This window comes from Alternaria conjuncta, assembly GCF_024043145.1.
Source record: "Alternaria conjuncta strain BMP 0040 chromosome Unknown scaffold_9, whole genome shotgun sequence".
In the NCBI taxonomy this organism is placed as follows: domain Eukaryota; kingdom Fungi; phylum Ascomycota; class Dothideomycetes; order Pleosporales; family Pleosporaceae; genus Alternaria; species Alternaria conjuncta.
Window position 1 is genome coordinate 785,893 of NW_026250098.1, and position 19,472 is coordinate 805,364.

General features: G+C 52.9%; 6 protein-coding genes across 6 annotated transcripts; 2 read left to right on the forward strand and 4 right to left on the reverse strand.

Annotated features, from left to right (window-relative positions):
* Window positions 1-161: 161 nt before the first annotated feature.
* On the reverse strand, window positions 162-1,845 carry J4E85_006725 (uncharacterized protein; the record flags this gene model as incomplete). The annotated part of the gene is made up of 2 exons (XM_051470961.1): window positions 162-1,276; window positions 1,332-1,845. The coding sequence occupies 2 exons, from the start codon at window positions 1,843-1,845 to the stop codon at window positions 162-164; spliced, it is 1,629 nt and encodes a 542-aa protein (XP_051325171.1).
* A 284-nt stretch (window positions 1,846-2,129) lies between these two features.
* Window positions 2,130-3,464, forward strand: J4E85_006726 (uncharacterized protein; the record flags this gene model as incomplete). Its single annotated transcript, XM_051470962.1, has 2 exons — window positions 2,130-2,203; window positions 2,249-3,464. 2 exons carry the CDS (start codon window positions 2,130-2,132, stop codon window positions 3,462-3,464), a joined length of 1,290 nt encoding a protein of 429 aa, XP_051325172.1.
* A 1,311-nt stretch (window positions 3,465-4,775) lies between these two features.
* On the reverse strand, window positions 4,776-6,619 carry J4E85_006727 (uncharacterized protein; the record flags this gene model as incomplete). The annotated part of the gene is made up of 4 exons (XM_051470963.1): window positions 4,776-5,104; window positions 5,282-6,268; window positions 6,318-6,436; window positions 6,495-6,619. The coding sequence occupies 4 exons, from the start codon at window positions 6,617-6,619 to the stop codon at window positions 4,776-4,778; spliced, it is 1,560 nt and encodes a 519-aa protein (XP_051325173.1).
* A 409-nt stretch (window positions 6,620-7,028) lies between these two features.
* Window positions 7,029-7,724, reverse strand: J4E85_006728 (uncharacterized protein; the record flags this gene model as incomplete). Its single annotated transcript, XM_051470964.1, is given in 2 exon segments — window positions 7,029-7,212; window positions 7,231-7,724. The coding sequence occupies 2 exon segments, from the start codon at window positions 7,722-7,724 to the stop codon at window positions 7,029-7,031; spliced, it is 678 nt and encodes a 225-aa protein (XP_051325174.1).
* A 254-nt stretch (window positions 7,725-7,978) lies between these two features.
* Window positions 7,979-9,313, reverse strand: J4E85_006729 (uncharacterized protein; the record flags this gene model as incomplete). Its single annotated transcript, XM_051470965.1, has 2 exons — window positions 7,979-8,887; window positions 8,981-9,313. The coding sequence occupies 2 exons, from the start codon at window positions 9,311-9,313 to the stop codon at window positions 7,979-7,981; spliced, it is 1,242 nt and encodes a 413-aa protein (XP_051325175.1).
* Window positions 9,314-9,901: 588 nt separating this feature from the next.
* J4E85_006730 (uncharacterized protein) lies at window positions 9,902-13,822 on the forward strand (the record flags this gene model as incomplete). Its single annotated transcript, XM_051470966.1, has 5 exons — window positions 9,902-10,225; window positions 10,273-10,647; window positions 10,700-11,360; window positions 11,410-13,758; window positions 13,812-13,822. The coding sequence occupies 5 exons, from the start codon at window positions 9,902-9,904 to the stop codon at window positions 13,820-13,822; spliced, it is 3,720 nt and encodes a 1,239-aa protein (XP_051325176.1).
* Window positions 13,823-19,472: the final 5,650 nt, after the last annotated feature.

Sequence of the window (19,472 nt, forward strand, 5' to 3'; positions counted from 1 at the left end):
CTCGGTTTGGCAAGATGGGATTTGCTGGTATATCAAGTAGCATCGGCACTATCGGTGTGTGATTCGTACAAAGAGAAGCGCGTAATGGGTATCGGATTCGCTATGCAAAACGCCAAAGCAATGTTCTCAGCTCTCGCCCCCAATTTTATCCAAAGCAGCGCTCAGTCAATCTCTGGCATCAACTCGTCGTCGTCGACAAGGTCTGGGTCAACCTTGCTTCCCAGATCGGTGTCTTCCAAAAACGAACGACCACGGAGTGCTTCGGGTAGGTACTCCTGTTTCACTTTGCCGTCTAGGTAGTGCGGGTTGTATTTATATCCCTCTCCGTAGCCCATGTCCTTCATCAATTTGGTAGGTGCGTTGCGGATGTGATGTGGAATGGGCAGTGCTGCGACGCCTGGCTCCTTCAGCGCATCGTAGGCGTTGTTCATACCCCGGTATGCGCGCGTTGATTTCGGCGAGAGGGATAGGGCGGTCACTGCGTGGGCGAGGTTGATGCGGCATTCTGGCATGCCGATCTTCTCGCAAGCAGAGTATGTGGCTGTCGCAAGGGACAGCATCGAGTTGTCTGCCAGTCCAACGTCTTCGGATGCGACAACGATGAGCCGACGGGCTATGTATCTTGGGTCCTCGCCAGACTCGAGCATGCGTGCTAAGTAGTATAATGCCGCGTCGGGGTCAGAGCCTCGTATTGACTTGTGCATTGCGGATATGGTATCGTAGTGTTGGTCGCCGGCGCGGTCGTATACGAGGGTTTTGGTGAGACTCTGTTGTATCTTCTCTTTGGTCATGTCAGGCTGCTTCGCAAGGCTCATCGCGAGTTCGAGAAGATTCAGGGCTGTTCTGGCGTCGCCGTCAGAGAAGCGGGCGAAGTATTCCAGCATCGGCTTATCTAGGATGGGGGATGTGACGTTGTCTGCGGCCATTGCGCGCTCGAGTATTCGCACCAAGTGGTCTTCTTTGAGGTCATCGAGCGTAAAGGTCCGACATCTTGACAGCAAAGCTGAGATGACCTTGAATGATGGATTCTCGGTTGTTGCGGCTATGAGGGTTATGGTGCCTGACTCTACAGGCCCAAGGAAGGCGTCTTGTTGTGTCTTTGAGAAGCGATGTAGCTCGTCGCAGAAGACGATGGTCTTTCGACCTGTCAGCTGCAGGTCTCGAAAGGCCTCTGCGAATATCTTGCGCACTTCCTCCAGCTTTGTGCTTGTACTGTTGATCTCGACGAAGCGTGAGCCGGACGTGTTGGCGATTAGTCTGGCGATCGTGGTCTTCCCTAGATACGGAGTCAGCTTCCAATTGGAAAGTGGAGGATACAAAGAAAGTAGTACCTGTTCCAGGTCTTCCCCAGAGCACCATTGATGGTAGTCTGCCTTCATCAACCATGCCTCGAAGCACGCCGCCAGGTCCCACCAGCTCTTGGCCATATACATCGTCCAATGACATGGGCCTCATGCGCTCCGCCAGTGGCATGGCATCTTCGACAGCCTTGAGCTTCCGCGCCCGTTTCGGGGCAGATGGTGATTGCTGCTCGCCATTGGCTTGTGTATCCGACGCTTCTTCGAGAGGCCGTTTAGTACCTGGCGGGGGTGTCTTTGATATCTCTATCCGCTGTGTCGCTGTTGGCGGTGCTGGTTGTGCGGGTGGTGACGACGTTGGGTGTCCATTCTTCTGTGTCGCGCCCGGAGGTTTGCGTGCGCCCGGCGTAAAGAAGCTATACGCCTTTCCCAGGTTTGGCGTGCCCTGTGGTTCTGGCTCGAGCAGGAAATCCTCGCAGCCGCTGTCGATGTGTTCGTTGATTCGGGCGTCCTTGACAGCCTTAGTGCAGATGGGGCAGTCGACCATGTCGAAGATGAGTGGCTCGGCGCACGCGACGCGAATTATTCTGGGGTAACGCGACGAGCGAGGCCGGCGCTATCTCGGATTTGTCCCCGCTTGATGACGGCAGACGACGGACTGGAGCACGCAATGCTAGAAGCTGCAGTTCGTGACTCTTCTGGGTTTACTCATCTTCCAATGCCATTGCCATGCGAAGCATCGTGACTCCGGCTCTCAGATCCATCCGAACCTCAACCAAGAGACCATCCGCAGCGACAAGGTGCCCCACCAGCTGTCCCCCTCTCCGCGCCATGTCAGCGACAACACGGAGGGAAGACCCCTTCAAGCCCGCGAAGAGAGTCGCGGGCCAGAAGCAGGATGTCTGGTACGTCAATTAGCCTTGGTATGCGACAACAACTAACAGCCACAGGTCCATCGTCAATGAAGCCGCCGCGGCCTCACCTGTGCAGCCCATCGTCAACATGGGCCAGGGCTTCTTTGGCTACAACCCTCCCAGGTTCGTCCTCGATGCCGCCAAGGCTGCGCTCGACCAAGTAGACTGCAACCAGTACTCGCCCACCAAAGGCCGCCCGCGGTTAAAGAAGGCCATTGCCGATGCCTACTCGCCCTTCTTCGGTCGCACCATAGATCCCGACAAGGAAGTCACAATCACCACAGGCGCAAATGAGGGCATGCTCAGCGCCTTCATGGGCTTCTTGGAAGAGGGAGACGAGGTCATCGTCTTCGAGCCCTTTTTCGACCAGTACATCAGCAACATCGAGATGCCAGGCGGGAAGGTCGTCTACGTGCCCTTGCATCCTCCCAAAGACGGCGCGACCAAGACAACGTCTGCAGCCGAGTGGAGTCTGGACATGAAGGAGCTGGAGGCTGCCATTACACCCAAGACCCGCATGATCGTTATCAACTCACCGCACAACCCCATTGGCAAGGTCTTTTCCAAGGATGAGCTGCAAGCCATTGGCGACCTGTGCGTCAAGCACAACATCATCATCCTCTCAGACGAGGTTTACGACCGTCTATACTACGTCCCTTTTACTCGCGTCGCCACTCTGTCACCAGAGATCGCCAAGCTCACATTGACAGTCGGTTCAGGAGGAAAGAATTTCTACGCAACCGGTTGGAGAGTAGGCTGGCTGATCGGACCTGAGCACTTGATCAAGTACGTCAGTGCAGCCCACACACGAATCTGCTACAGCAGTGTCTCGCCGCTCCAAGAAGCCACCGCAATTGGGTTCGAGCAAGCTGATGCCCACAACTTCTGGGACGAGTCGAAGAAGGAGATGAAGGCCAAGATCGACAAGTTCACCGCTGTCTTCAATGAGCTTGGGCTACCCTACTCGGATCCTGAAGGTGGATACTTTGTTTTGGTCAACATGTCCAAGGTCAAGTTGCCAAGTGACTATGAGTTCCCTCCTCACGTTGCGGAGAGACCAAGAGACTTCCAGCTCAGTTGGTTCCTGATCAAGGAAGTTGGTGTAGCGGCTATTCCTCCAACTGAGTTCTTCACTCCAGGAAACGCGCACATCGTGGAAGATTGGCTGCGGTTCGCCGTGTGCAAGAACGACGACGTACTGGAGCAGGCAATGGAGAGGCTGAGGAGTCTTAAGAAGTATATTCAGGAATGAAACCACCACATCGCTGATCAGAAATGACAAAACAGGGTTTTTCGGATTCTCGTGATATTTCTCTCGTAATGTGTCCCTCAAGACCTTTTGCAGAACCGTCCAGGTCTTTGTCTGATCGTGTCTGTCGCCCGTCAACACCACGCCGCACGCGCTTTTCAGTCTCCGCCCCACGATTACGTTGCTCAAAGTACTTATTACAAAGGCGACTTGTGTGGCGTAAATATGAAGGAATTAGCTCTGATACCAAACTGACTCACGACCCACTCGCTCGTTTGCCAGTCACTCTCTGATTACTTCCCCTTCACTTCCCCGAATCCACTCAACCGCTCATTCTGTCACGACCCCCACCACCGGCCTACTTAGTCACTTACCTACTTCAACCACGTCGCGTTCACGCAACTCACACAGCGCACCACTACCAACATGCACATCACAAGCCTGCTGTTCGCCCTCTGGCTACCCATCCTCGCTGTCGCTCTAGCGCAAAGCGGAAGCTCGGCCACAACACTCACAACAAAGCCATCGCCCATATCTCCGCGGTCTATCTCACCAGCTTTACAAAGCATCTACGATGTCCTAGACATCTTGTCGCCCGGTCAACCTCATCCTACACTTACACCACCCAAGTCCACGTCTACGTCCACGTCCACCACCGAGTCAGGTAGTACATTCATTATTACAACCACACCGGGCGTAGGAGTGGTGGTGACAGTTATTTCACTCACGACATTACGGAGTACGATGACCCCGCCGCGGTCGCTTCTTTCCACTACGACTTCATGGACAACACTAAGCCAGGTTGCGGGACGTAGGCGGCAGCAGGAGGAGACGGGCGAGGCGGCTTTTGCTCCTGTCAACACACGTCTACCCGCAGCGGAGAGGGACTCGGAGCGAGAAGGAGAGGTCGGGGGAATGCATTGAGGAGACTTCACTCTGTCCCGCGTATGTAGGGGAGGTGGATGACCTGAGGGGAACGATCTTACCGGGAAGTTGCTGGATATCAATGGCGGGATTTGGAGCTGGTTATCTAGAGATAACGGGTGTGTGCGGAGTATTCTGACGGGAGATGTAATGGGAAGGCGAACAGTACGCCCAGGGTTGCATGATAGAAAGAAACATCAAAGGTCAAGGGCCGCTATAGGGTGTGGTGAGATGGCACGGGTTCAACATTGTACATGGGTTTTTTCATTCAATACTCCCTTCGCTCGATCACTTATTCTTGGTTGCACTTGCACTCCATCCGTCGTTACGAAGAAATGTGTAGAAGATGTAGCGGTATCGTTTTTCATTGGTTCATTACATATCAGATCATTACTCATCATCATCGTATACTTCTCGGTCTTGGAAGACCAGGAACTCGCCAGCATCGTCGCCTACAATCTTCTGCCACACCTCTTTAACATTGTCAAGCACTGCGTCATCGAAGGCGAGATCCATAGACGGAGGTGGGAAGCGAACAACATGGTCGGTATCGGTCGGTAACGTCTCTGATCCGGATGACGCTTGCTGCTGGTATTCGACAGACCATAGTATGGTAGGAGATGGCGAGACGTCATGAGCAGACAACAGCGAGTCTACAGCTTTCTGAAGCAGGGCAAACCCATCTCGACCGCTCATCGATGTCGACGCGTATAGTACACCTGAGGTATAGTCAGTAACGTGAAGCTAGAAAACCATGCATTGACAATGTAGAGGATGTGCCGTTGTATCAGGTTGTCAGAGTTATTGTCTTCAATGGTGTTCAGACAATGTAGATAAGTATTCGTAAGGTTTGTTCATCATAACAGCGTAGGGGTGAAGTAATAGAGAAAACTTACATTGACCAGACGGGCATTCGCCAGTGTCGCTCGAATGCACAAAGACGTGAACTGGCGGAAGCTCTTCAGCTTGCGACTCCAGCGTCAAGGATCCGGGCGGGAAGACAACGACAGCAGCGGCTGGCGCTGGTGCTTCCTCGGCGATGGGAGGGAATAGATGCGACAAAGAGGACGACACAATGGTCATCGACTTGCAGTATGTATCCTTAGAAGCAGATGAGGAGTTTCCTCCTACGATCGACTTCGCGGTGACAACTTCGCCATCTTTCAGGCGAAGCTTTGTACCATTCTCGGTTGTCTCCGGGGCGCTGTCAGTGGGTGGAGTTACGCCTTTTCCAAGGACATAGACACCACCACCCACAGCACAGGCTCGACATGAGACCTGGCTAATCTCTGACAGACCACCCCACTTCGGTATGACGGCGCCAAAACCAGCACCGAATACTCCGATCGAACGTAGATGTGTCGCGATTCTCGGTAGAGCGTATTCGGTAGTCGTACGGTCTGCCCCAGTGGGCGAGAGTGTCAGGGCCATCAGCGGTCCTTGCAGACTGGCTGGAACCTTGAACTGCTCCGACAAGAAGCTCGAGAAGGGCTGCTGACGGTGCTCCTCCCAAACTTCGGTCTGTTCCTCGTACTCGCTGATGAAGCGCAAGAACTTCATCAAGGCGCGCTTGGCTTTGAAGTCGAGGTCGTGGTCCTGGAAGACATCCTCGCGGCCGTTGGGCACCTTCAACAGTCTTCCATGCGATGACGAGCTTTCGCCCTGTGCATCGGGAGAGTGTACCCACCAGGTACCGACAGCAAGAAACTCGAGTTGACGGTAGACCCTCGACGAGACGAGGTAGCCAAGCAGCGAGGAGCGCGCGTAGATGACCTGGGGGCTTAGAGACAGGCTGTATGCCCTCGAGAAGGATAGCGCGGGCGCTGAGCCAGTAGCCTCGGGCTTGGTAATTGCGACGTTGGAGAAGGCAGCATTCGCTGTTTCTAGGATGCGTTAGCGACAGCCCGGCGATTCAACGCCATCCTTACTTACCACCATTCATCCGCTGCGCCCACTCTTCAGCTTCTTGCAAGCTAAAGGCAGCCTCGGCACCGCCGTAGTAGTCATTCTCGTCGACATGGAGGATCTTCTTGTCCGAGCGCGACAAAGCTCTTCACGCGCTGCGTCAGTCAGATCGCGTCCAGCCTCGCCGACGAGCAAGATACATACAAAGCGAGAAGCGACTGCTGCAGGCCAGTGCCTACGATGAGAACATCCCACTCAGTGTTGTCGAGGGTTTCCATGTTGGAGCTGTAGGAAAAGATTGAAATGTCGGAGAGAGATGGTAGCGCCATTTTAGCGTGGGTGACTAAGCGGGGCCTGGTGACAAAATCTGTCGCTGGCTGCCGAGGAGCTTTCTTCATCATCGCGCACGCTCAGGGCATCCCGGCATTACGTATGGCCTGTCCGAAAAGCAGCCTGGTCTTCACTGATCGGGACTTGTGCGCGTGAGAAGAATATCTCGTCCGGTATCTACTGCTTTGGATTTCACCTGAATTAGCGGCTCGAATGTGGCGATACATCACCTTAAGACACGCGATAGCTTGTTTGGATGCGTATGAAATGAATGCGCTTTGGGCATTTTCCATTAATGGCTACGCATACGATGGGAAGATCGGTCCATGCGACAATGCAATTTCTCTTAAAAGAGATGGCTGACACGATCAGATCTGATCAGCTAGGCATGACATGGAGAGCCTCTGCTTATGCCTGATTGCCCTCCACCAAATGTGAGATGCTCTCAACGATCCCGACTATGTCTTGCGGATCAAAGCCCAGCCCAGTCTCACACTCAATGACATTCATCCCATCCTGCTTCATCGCAGCGATGATGTCGCCGACAGAATCCTCATGACTGTCATATCGCTTATCGAAGACATCGCCTGCCCTTCCGCGACTCACAAACCTTTCTCTTGCCACTTCCCGATCAGTACACAATGCCAGTACCCAGGTATTGCCGTCGGGCTGCCATATGTCTTTGACACTCTCCTTGAAAGTCTCCCACCGATCTACTCCCCTAGGAAAGCCGTCGATCAGGATTCGTACGTTTGGCGGAACGACACCATCAGGAAAGATGCGCTCCCGGACATACTTTGGTGTTCTGTTGGACGGCGCCAGTGTTCCTGCTTTGACGTTCTTGGCGAGATCTCCCAGCTCCTCTACCGACAGCTTGCATTTTATGCGAGCGGGATGGCCAGTCGAGTTTGAGGAGACCAGATTACGGAGTTCATTGCCGAGGGAGAAGTGGTCTAGGTTGAAGTGTTTGGCTAGAATGGTGCATATCGTCGACTTGCCGGCACAGGGAGGGCCGAGAACGAAGATCAGAAGGGGTGGGGACGGCTTCTGTGGTTCGGGTGCAGGAGTGTGCGCTACAGACTGGGCAGACTTCTCAATGTTCATGTTTTAGGGTAGTATGTACAATAAATGTATCGATGCTTAGAGAGACGAGGTCGTTTGTGCTTCGAGATCTGACTATATAGTCAATATGCTTCACACGTTCTTTGACTTCACGCAAGTGCTGCTCGCTCGTGCTAGCCCTCGACTTACACAGCGTTTATATGTAGGAAGGTGCTGACAGTCCAGCGACGTTGTAATTGTTTAGTGTCGCATTGTCAACAGGCTCTTTAGCAACAGTGCTCTCGTGTATCTAAGTGTCAGCCTCTTGCTTCACCATCGTCCTCGTGTGCCCTGATGTCTTCTTCCTTGTCCCATACTTTGTGTCCCGCCACCCACGTTTGTAGCACTTCGCCTTGCTCATTCAATACCGTCAAGTCTGCTCTTCTACCCTCCTTTAGCACACCTCTTCCACCTTCTCCGTCAACGCCCATAAACGCAGCCACATTTTCTGTAACCGTGCCCACAGCCTCTGCGATTCCACATCCAGACCAATCCATCAAGTTTCTCACACTCTGCTGGAGTGGTATACAGCCACCAATCAAGGTGTCGGTTCCAGCAATCGTCGCCCGTGTACCATTCTTCACCTGTTCAAAAGGAATCTGCGAGTGGCCAGGATATGTTCCATTCTTGAGTGAAGCAAGTTCAATGCTGTCTGTTATCAGAATCGATCGCTTTGGGCTTGAGCGATGAAGCAAAGACACGGTATTGGGATGCAGATGCTCTCCGTCCGCAATGATGGTATACCACGGCGGTGCGACCTTTCCTGTTTCCGGTAGCGAGACCAGGCCAGCTAATCCAGGCGCTCGTGATGCCCAAGCTGGCATGGCATTCAAGGTATGTGTTAATCCACTTGCGCCAGCTTTCAACCCCGTCAATCCTTGTTCATACGTGGCAGTTGAATGGCCCATTGCTACTTTGATGCCCTGCGACGTAAGCGATTTGATAAGTGCTGCTGAATCTTGAAGTTCTGGTGCGACGGTCACAAGCTTGACAGTAGATTGCAGATTAGTAGATCCGTACACAGTCGAAGGGGAGGTTGAGCATGGGTGAAAGAGGGAGCTGTTGTGCGCGCCCTTCTTATCTGGATGTAGATATGGCCCTTCGGTGTGAGCTCCGAGCAGAGATGCTGAAGAGGAAATCTGCCGTGGCTTCAAAGAGGGAAGAATCTGGAGCTGTGTCAGTAGACTGGCACAATGTATGCACTTATCGATCGTTCAATTGCACGACAAAGGTGTCACAGTATGCTACATCTGTCTCACCTTTTGGAATTCATTACTCTTTATAGTTGGCAGGGTTGCCCAGAATCCGGTGACACCTTGAGTTGCGTAGTACCTTGCGATATCATCGATCTTGGTCGCATATGTCTTTTCGTCCTCATAGTGTGTGAAATGGAAGCCATTTGCCCCATTGGTGTGCAGTTCCAGGAAGCCTGGAGCTATGATAGTGTCTTCCAAGTCGATAGCCTCGCCGCCAATGTAGCCTTCTCTTTTCAGGATGAGTCCGGTCTCATCTGAGATAACGAGATGGTCCTCAACAAGCTCGCCATTGAGGATGTAGCGACAATTGGTAAAGAGAGTGAACCAGCCTGACATAATGTAGACCTGGCCAATAGCGCGCTCGAAATAGGTCGCGGGTAACTTCCGTTAGCAAGGCGTGAGCAAGGAGATCATGAGTCGTTCCAAGGTGGAGGGGACGATCAGCCCCACCATGCTCTGATTGGCCAATGCAGCCACACCATGTGCCTTGACGTCATTATAGGCGGATCTCGCGATCCATGAACGCGACAGCCAGGGTGATTACCAGAATTCCAGCCACAGTGGAGATTTTGACAGCTTCTTGCCGTGGCACAAGCAAACCTTGGAAGGTTGGGTACGCGTCGTGCGCAAAAAGGTAACGCGGCTGCTCCTGTTGCAGCATTGGGCGCACTTGCCCTACGTCATTGACTGCAATTGGCAGCCCCGCGCGCGGGAACTCTTTTATGGCCTTGCAGCTTGCTTGTTCCTTGCTTTCGCTTCTTAAGCGGGGAGATCTTCGCTAGGCCCAAACTCTCCCAATATATCTCCATCGGCCCATACGATCCTCGATCCTCCCGCAACAGCCGCAACTGCTGTGAGCCCTTTCGCCCCTCCACACCCTTGACTTTGACTTGGGCGGTCACTCTGGAGGAGATACAGCACATCATGGCGTCACAACAGCAGCAACACGCTCCGGGAGGGCATTACTCGGGTCACAACCCAATCCCTACCGTCAGGCAGTTCGTCGAAAATCTGGACAAGGACAAGGCGGCTCGGGACAAGAGAATAGACGAAGCATCCAAGCAGCAGAACCAGCAACAATCGCAACCCCATAAGCAGCAGGAAAGACAAATAAAGGGTACAGAGCAGGTGGTTACTGACCCTACGACTGGTAGGGAAGTCACCATTGCCGATGTCAACGAGGATATGATGGACGAGGTCGAGAACCCGCATCTAGTCATACCAAATGCAAACCTTGATAAGCAAACAGTACGTTTTCTATGCCGGCTCCATATTCACTAGCTGATACTCTGCAGCCTATCAAGACCGACGCCTCCCAATCTCTGGAAGACTACAAGCACAACCAGGATGTCACAGCTCCACCAGATCCAGTCGCCGAAGGCACGACGACCGACGTACCTATCCACGGCGAAAAGACGAACGTTCTCTTCCACCCGACACCCTCAGTCAGCTACGAGCCCATGTTTGCCGCACTCGAAACACGAGCCAACTACCTGTGCGCGGGTATCTTGATTGGAACAGTTGTCGTAGGCAAGATGTTCGGTGGCGCACTGAAGGGTCTCATACCACTCGGCATGTGCCTGGCTTCTGGCGTATTTCTCTGGATGAAGGAAGTCGTGCGCAGCGGACGAGAGGTAGAGTGGGACAGCGAGCAAGTCCGTGGCCAGATGGTGTGTATTTGCGAAAGTCCACCCACATGAGCGATAGCTAACCATCTTGTAGGCCTCTCTAAATTTGCTACCCGAGTCCGTCGAATGGATGAACACGCTTCTCGCTATTGTTTGGGGCCTCATCAATCCCGACATGTTCTCCGGGGTTGCGGACATGCTTGAAGATGTCATGCAGGCCTCCGTACCCGGTGTCATCGAAAATGTCCGCGTGGCCGAAATCAACCAAGGAAGCAACCCGTTGCGCATCCTTAGCTTGCGAGCACTTCCAGACTCACACATGGGCGACATGAAGAGGTCCATCCACGAAGAGAACAAAAAGACGAAAGACCCACAAGAAGCAGCAGCAGACGAAGAAGGTGGCGATTACTACAATCTGGAGGTCTCTTTCGCATATCACGCGAGCCCCAGTGGAAAGCGAGTTTCGGAGAGGGCACGAAACATGCACATGCAGCTGGTATTCTACTTGGGAATTAAGGGTCTCTTCGGTGTTCCGCTGCCCATTTTCGTCGAATTGCAGGGACTTGTCGGCACAGTTCGCCTGCGTCTCAACATGACACCGGAGCCTCCTTTCCTGAAGACATTGACCTTCACGTTGATGGGCGCACCGCAGGTCAGTGCCGGATGTACACCCATGGTGGAGAAGGGTGTAAACATCCTCAACCTTCCATTGATCAGTAACTTCGTCAACTACGCCATCAAGGCAGCGGCAAGCAGTAAGTGAGCCCTTCTAGACGGAGAAAGAAAACATGCTAATCAGCCTAGTGTATGTTGCGCCCAAGTCCATGTCTATCGACATGCGAGCTATTCTCCAGGGCGACTCCGTTCAGAAGGACACGGAAGCCCTCGGTGTTCTCTGGATCCGTATTCACCGCGCTGTTGGCCTGAGCAAGCAAGACAAACGCGGATCGAAACATGGTGGAAGTGACCCTTACATCACTATCGCCTTCTCAAAATACGGAAAACCCATGTACTGCACTCGGGTCATTACCGATGACCTGAATCCGATCTGGGAAGAGACAGCAGCTGTTCTTGTTGGACCGGAATTGATCAAAGCCAATGAGAATCTGAGCGTAGAACTCTGGGACTCCGACCGACACACCGCCGATGACATTGTCGGAAAGGTCGAGATTTCCATGCAGAAGATGATTCAACACCCCGGCAAGATGTACCCGCAGACTTCAAAGCTGGCTGGTATGGATGCCGATAGCGAGATGCCTGGAGAACTTCACTGGGAAGTCGGCTACTTCACCAAGCCGAAATTCAGGAAAGAGATGCGAACGGACGGCAAGAACAAGTCTCTCCCAGACGAGTTGAAGGACAAGCCTGAGCTACAAGACGAGAAGGGTGTCATCAACTCCGAAGAGGATGATGCTGTCATGCACACTCCACCGGATCCTCTCTGGCCTAGCGGTATCTGCAGTGTGGTCTGCCACCAGATCGTGAACCTAGAGCTCGAGAACGTCAAGGGTAGCGCCGACCCTAGAGGTCGCGAGTACGAGCCTGCGAAGCCTTACGGCGAAGGCAAAGAAGAGACTGGTGGCAATCTCCCGAACAGCTACTGTACGATCTTGTTCAACGACGAGCTAGTCTACCGAACTCGTTCCAAGGCCGTCTCATCTCAGCCCATCTTCAACGCAGGTACCGAACGATTCGTTCGTGACTGGCGATCGGCCATCATCACGGTAACGGTGCGCGACCAAAGGAACAGGGAGCATGACCCCATTCTAGGCGTGGTTCCACTGAAGCTATCTGACATCCTCGAAACATCATCCCAGGTTACGCGATGGTATCCGCTCGACGGTGGTATCGGTTTCGGTCGCATACGCATCTCTCTGTTATTCCGCAGCATCGAAACTCGTCTACCACCGCAGATGCTTGGCTGGGACGTCGGCACCTTCGAATTCCGGTCGCAGCGCATCCTGGCTCTAGGCTACAACCATCACCCCAAGATCAAGTTGCGGACTGGAGGTAGCACCGGCAAGCTAGGCCGCAGCGCTGCCACCAAGCTCCAAGAAGGCGATGGCTATTACTGGGATTTGGAAGAAGGCAATGGAAAGAACAACGTCCGATTACCAGTTAAGCACCGCTACAGGTCACCGATCGTGTTCGAATTCCACATCAGCAATCATCGCAAGGCCGACGCTTATGCCGTGATCTGGCTCCAGCACTTCATCGACAACGAGGATGCAGACATTAACATCCCAATCTGGAAGACCGCTGCTCCTGCTCGACTCACACAGAACTACATCACCGAATCAAACTGCCACAAGGAACCTGGTCTCGATGACCTCCAAGAGGTGGGCCGCCTGCAATTCCGTGCTCGCTTCAAGGCCGGTACAGACGAGGCGCACGCTGCTTTCATCACCGACAATGACACACGCGAGACCTTCGAGACATGGGAGGCTTGTGTTACGGAAGGTGTCCGAAACCACAAGGTCGAAAAGGAGATACCAGATCGCGTGCAGGAGCTGCATGACCAGTCATTGACTACAGGACGTGACATCCTGAAGAATGCGAGTGAGGAAGAGAAGCGTCAGTGGCTCGCGAAGGATGGTCAGGACTGGTCAGGTGCTTTTGGAGACAACCCTAAAGCCTACATGAATACCAGACGCCAAAAGAGACGTGAACCTGGCGTTGAAGAGCCACTACACGACCGTCACCATCCATCCGACAATGAGGATAACGACGACTCTGATGACGACTATGGCGCAAACTATTCTTCATCCGATATCGGTGTCGAAGATGCTGATACGGTAGGCAACGCGAAGGCTATGAGTGGTGGCCAGGGCGGAGGTGATCAAAGCAAAGGCAATGGTCAACTGAAGTCACAAAAGACCGATCTATCGCCAACCGAGGATCATCAAGCTCGCCAGTCCATGTCAACAGCTCGTACAAGCACCACAGCCGAGACCGATGAAACATCATCGAGCGGAAATGGAAGTGTCAACAAGCAGAACAAGAGAACTGAAGAGAGGAAGCACCGTGGGTTGATGCAATGGAAGCCTGCACGAAATGCGAAATTCGCAAAGGATGAGGCTAAGATCGGGCTGTCTAAGTTGAAGAAGAAGGTCACTGGAGGATTGGACGGAAGGCAACCCGGTGTTGAGACTGGTGAGTTCTTCATGGTACCCATAAGCAAGAGATGCAAACTAACACATTCACAGAAACCGGATAATTACACTAAAGAGCACGATATCATATTAACGATTACACGAGCTCTTCCCATATTCGACTTCGCGACATGGCGTTGGTGAGGCTGCAAAACGTCAAGGTGGTCAATCTTGATAGGGCCGAGAATTCTCACGGCTCTCCATTCAGAGGTGCATGATGTTATGAGGTAGTCAAAGCAAAGTTAGGAATCATAATAACTAATCAAATCTCAATACCAACTTTACTCATCGGCCATGGCTTCACTCTCACAAGATCCAGAGGTGCGCATGGGACGAAACGCCCATTGGTAACAGGGGGATAGCTACGAACACACTCTACCTCTTGGGGCGATTTCATCGCGCAACGTACTGTGATCAATAGGGAAAGTACGAGAACATGGCGACCCTCGTACTCACGATGCGAGAGCTCGGCTGCGGCACGTTGGATGTCACGGCTAGTGCACCAATATCTGGAGATCATATCAGCAACGTAAGCACGACCCCAACATAAGCGGGCGGGAGTCCAAAAGCACAGATGATGATGTAGTCATGAAACAGTGATGAAGCTGTATCCGACGTACCTGCGCGAATTGCGATGCTGCGTAGCTACACGTCTGCCTTGCCCAGCCAGCACATTGCTGGCCTGAAAAGAACCACAGCACTATACTATTCTCGTATACCGGCTCGTTGGTTAGCAATCGACCCATTGATTTTGGCCCTCATTCCAGGGACGCGGTCGTCGTCCGTTTGTTCAAGGCAGGATCGGCCCATTTCGCTTCAACCCCATTTACGCGCCGGCGCTTGCTGCGCCGCAGCACTCCTCCAGAGCGTGCAAGCCACCATCATATCCAGGCGATGCTTACTGGACTAGACCAAGACGTGGGTTTTGGGAAGGCCTAGCGTTGATCAGCTGGGTCCAGGACCAGGTTTTGGCTCGCTTTTGTTACGACCGCGCCGCACAAGCCGGCGCTTAGAGGAAGGATGACGGACGGGACGTTTTTTTTACGCCTTGCACACCTGCCCGATTTACGTGCCTTGAGTGTTTGGAAGTAAGACATACGAGTGGACTTCATATCGATATCGTGAGCTGTGGGTAGTGCCGGTGGTTTCGCGGCTTCCTTTGTTGGGACGGCCTACGCGCATGGCTGCCATGGAGTGCAGGTCATCGGTCATCGTAAGGCTGCATGGTCAAGACCGCGGCTTAAACGCTTGGTATTTCTGTCGTTACCACCGTGCGGTCCATGACATGCCTAGGTCATTCAGGCTCAAAATCCTCAGGCCGAAGGTTGGGTCGTTGTTAGTCATGCTACACCTGATATCATCATGGAAGCGGTGTTGCGTCGTCGTTGTTGAGGAGTATGAGCGATGAAACGAAATTGAAGATCGTGTTGGTTGCGACAAATATGCGTTTACTCGGCTAACCTAACCTGCATATGCATACCCAGTTATTTGGGATGGAGTAGTTGTTTTTTCCTGCACCTGCATGCATAGACCTGCGGTCACATGTTTTCAGCACATACCTCATACGTCGGAAGAGGTTGCTTCATTAGCTTAGGTGGAGTATTCAAGAGCTTGCGATGTTGGATTGTTGCGTCCAGTGAATCTGTGTCTTGTAGCGCCGGCCGCAGTTTACACCAGGCCCGTAGCTTCGTACGGGATGACCTGTCTATCTCCAAAACATGGCCCCGATAATTTACCTGAGGATACCATATACTGCTGCTTTGTTTTTCTGGGTTAGAATTGCCGACGGCGCAGTCGCATGACAAGTTGAGCCGTGTGTGACGTGAATATATTTTCCCATTCGCTGCTTTCCGATGATGTGGCTCGAGGACGGATCGCTCCTGGTGTGTGCGTAAGGCTCAGCGTGGTCGCAGAAGAGGTCGATGCCTGGGATCAAGGATCCTGCAAAAGTCCGGATAGCCAAACCTCGGGTCCAGCTCATGTGTTATTTTCCGTGTGCGTATCTCCGTGGCTGGCCGTTGTATACGATACGGGATGTGTCGCTTCCAACAAGCATACACTGTAAGCACTGCCATGTCACGATGGATGAACTGTGGTGATCGGCGGGCGCTTTGCCCCGTGCTACTGCTCCAACTACTATCTGCGTAGTGCGGAGATTTGGTGCAAACCCTAAACTATCATCATGGAGATAGCGTGGGAGTTAGTACCGTGGGAACTGCCAAAACGACGTCACTGCTCAATCTTCTGACAGAGACCACACTATACTGAATCGGCCCTGAGTCCTGGCGAAACCCGGTAGCCGTTGGGGAATTCACCGCGCTCATGACTCGGCGGGACAGACATGTAAGGATGCGGGGAGCTGGGTTCCCTGGAGTACTTCGCAGGCTTAGAGACCCACTGTGCATTTCCAATTCCAATGAATCGGCATGCCACGTTTTTGCGCGCTTAATCGCCTGGTCGAGATCAGCGTCGATCTAGAGTTTTCCTTTTGCCGTCTCCCAGCTACCGGCCCTCGGTCTATTGCTCGATAACGGGCTTCTGCATGTCATTCTGGATGGTATCCAACCAGATCATATCAAGCATCATTTGCCTAAAGGGACCTAACATGTCTGGGTGAAACAGGGCTAGCTCACATCTTTGGCGTCTTTGTCATGGCCTTGCGCTACGGAATGTGGCAAGCCCTTCCGGATTCTTTTGAGTGTGCGCATGATTCGTCGAAGCAGAGGCTGTCCAACATGAAAGACAACGAATCATGCGCGCTTAGCGCGTAAAGTCCCGCTTTCCCTGCAGTAGAGTGAACGTGCTGGCGTGGAATTGGCACTTCTCATGGTACGAAGCCGTTGTCAATCGGTGGCAGCTTGGGGTCTACGGACTCAAAAGGGTGAACAGATCGGAGTGATGGATCGAGAGTCCGCTGAAGATGGAAACCCGATCCGTGACAGTGATCGCGACGCTGAGTACTCTCTTATGCATATCAGCTGGTATAGCATCATAATACGGGATGCCAAACATGAGCAATCTTGGTGGTACTGGTGATTGTCCGGCTTCTTCGGCTCATCAGTTCTCTCGATTCGAGGGTTTAGCTAGACCGATTGGACGCCCCTTCCGTTGCAATCGTGCACTCTCAACAGAGAAAGCGGATTCCCTCGGTTATTGCCCCGCCTGATCATTGTGCATCCATCGTCGATCAATCACGGCTGATGAGGAACCGGCTAAGGCGCTGATTAACGTGGGTGTTGGTTGGGGGTCCACCTGTCGCCGCCGCTGCTGAGAATTCTCGCGCCATCTGCCGATTCCAAGAGTAGACGCCCGCATAGCCTTCCAGCCATGGAAGCTCAGGCTCGGTCCGTTGCAGTGCGAGGCGTAGATGGTTGAAACGAAGGACGAAGGCACTCGCAGTATCCCTAGTTTGGGTGCGGATGCCGCTTTGACGTCAGATGCTCTTACCACAAGCAGCTCCTTCCGCATGTATGCGAATCCTGATCATGGGGGCGCCATGTAGACAAGTCAACGCTCGGAGTGGATCAGCTGCAGCATGATGAGTGCAAGAAAAGCGATCGGTGCTGGACACTGACACTGACTTGCAAGGTGGGGAGGAGAAACATGCGCAATCAGCTTCCATTCCATTAAACTCGCGTCAACTCAAGCAGCGCAGCTTGATCTAAACATCGTCACTTGACTCAACGAACACCCGAATAGAACCCAAATAGTACCCCACAAGAACTGAAAACGCCCTCGCAACGTGTTCAAAACAAGCACGACTGCGACTCTCCAAGCCCATCTGCACTGATGTTGCAAGATGCTTCATTTCAGCGCCGGCGGGGTGCGCACTGATAGAATGGTTAGCGCAGTGCGAAACCGTGGAACTGATATACTGACCATGCAATGAGCGCACAGCTGATCCTTTTGGTCGACGAAGTTGTAATTTGACGGGTGACCTGCCTGCTGCCAGTTTGGGCATGGATATTTGTTGTAGCCACCACCTGTCGCGCCGGTAGGTCTGCCACCAGTAGAAGACTGTGGCATTTGGTTTGAACAAGACGACATGATGAAGCTGGAGAGAGGATGAAGAGACGATTGGAAGTAGGTGTCGAATCTCGATATCTTGCAAGATGAAGGTCTGGAAAAATGATGGCTGTTCCGTAGTTATATATTTCGTATCGAAGATACTGCGCGCTTTATAGTTACACAAGATATTTTTCTCCATCGAGTCTTGCTATGCGGTTTCCGCGCCTCAATCAAAGATCACTAGACAGAGCAACGGTAGCTAGGTAATTTTCGCCCCTACCGAGAGCAGTCACATTGCATTGATGTTCGGGCCCGGGAAGTGGCCGTCAGGCAGTCTTGTCAGAACAGCGAATACGCCACACGGCACCACGAGCGCCTCACCACAACGGAGCGTCGGAAGGAAACCACCTCAACTGTGCCTCCGCCACACTAGTCTGCAACTCCCGGAGCCGCTCTGACAACATAATTTCTCCCGCAACACCTATCGTGCGATGCCTATTCCGCTCTGCCCTTCAATTCGGCTGTGCCGAGCCGGCCCTTTTGGCAAGCGCCGCACACACCGATTACATATTGCAACAACACCGGACAGCCTGAGGCATCGGGTTTTGGGTCCACTCCAACAGCCCTACCAGCCAAAAAAGCTTACGTATTCCGCTCCGAGTATCATCGAGTGTCTTACATCGACCCACACATATAGCCTCCCCTGGAAGCAACAGTGCTACCTGTCAAGTGCTTGCAATCCAACATGGCGCTAAGGGTGAGTGAATTGGCTCCCTCCGAGCTATGGATTCTTGTATAGACCGCTGATCAATACCGCTACATCACAAGATGCTCAACCGCTACCAGGCATCAGCCCGAACTCTCCTTGACCGGCACGTCATTTTATCCGCATCCATCCAATGACTCTGCATAGGGTCTATTACCCATACACAACATGCCATACGGCCCGATGGCTGTTGAATGAGACATACATACCAGCTTCCCGGGTAGAGCTGAGGGTACCTGCCGCGTTGTCGGACATGAGGCCGGTCGGTTCTATGGTATCACACGACTACCCTCAACAAGTACCTACACCGAGAGACCAGCCAGGCACCCGAGAGCATTGCAAGGGCGCAAAGATATCGAAGGCTCAATGGTACTGCCTTAGGCAGCTTCCGAGAAGACTGAGTTGCCGAGACTTTAGGGTCGTGTGAGCGCTGGCTTCCGTGTCGGAAGCAACTGATACCACAACCACGTATCTTTTACAAAGCCTAGGGTAACGTATCATCGCGCTTTCCAGGGTAGTTGATGATAGAGTCTGTATAGCTCAGAGCTTGTATCGTAGGATGCAAGACTTACGTCTGGGTTTGGGGACGATGCTAGAGCACAGGCTTCTCGGAGCAAGTTCCTAAGCTGTCGACGCCAGACTCCGAACATACAAATCGAAGAAGGGATCAAACTACCTGTTTGGTCTTCGCAAGGCAGAATCATACCCTCGAGCACTCTAATGGCGCATTTTCGAGCCAGTGAGGACGTTACTCGCACCGGGTGACTTCAGCGCTCCAAGCCGCCATACCGATCCGATGACTGACGCCACGGCCGAACTGACGAAGGAATATATCATCCAGCTGATATCGTCGGAGGGAACTCAGGCAGAGGATTCTAAGCTTTTGGCTTCGTTTCGTTCTGTTTCCTCAAGCTGCATCCAACGCATAAACGCGCTTCAAA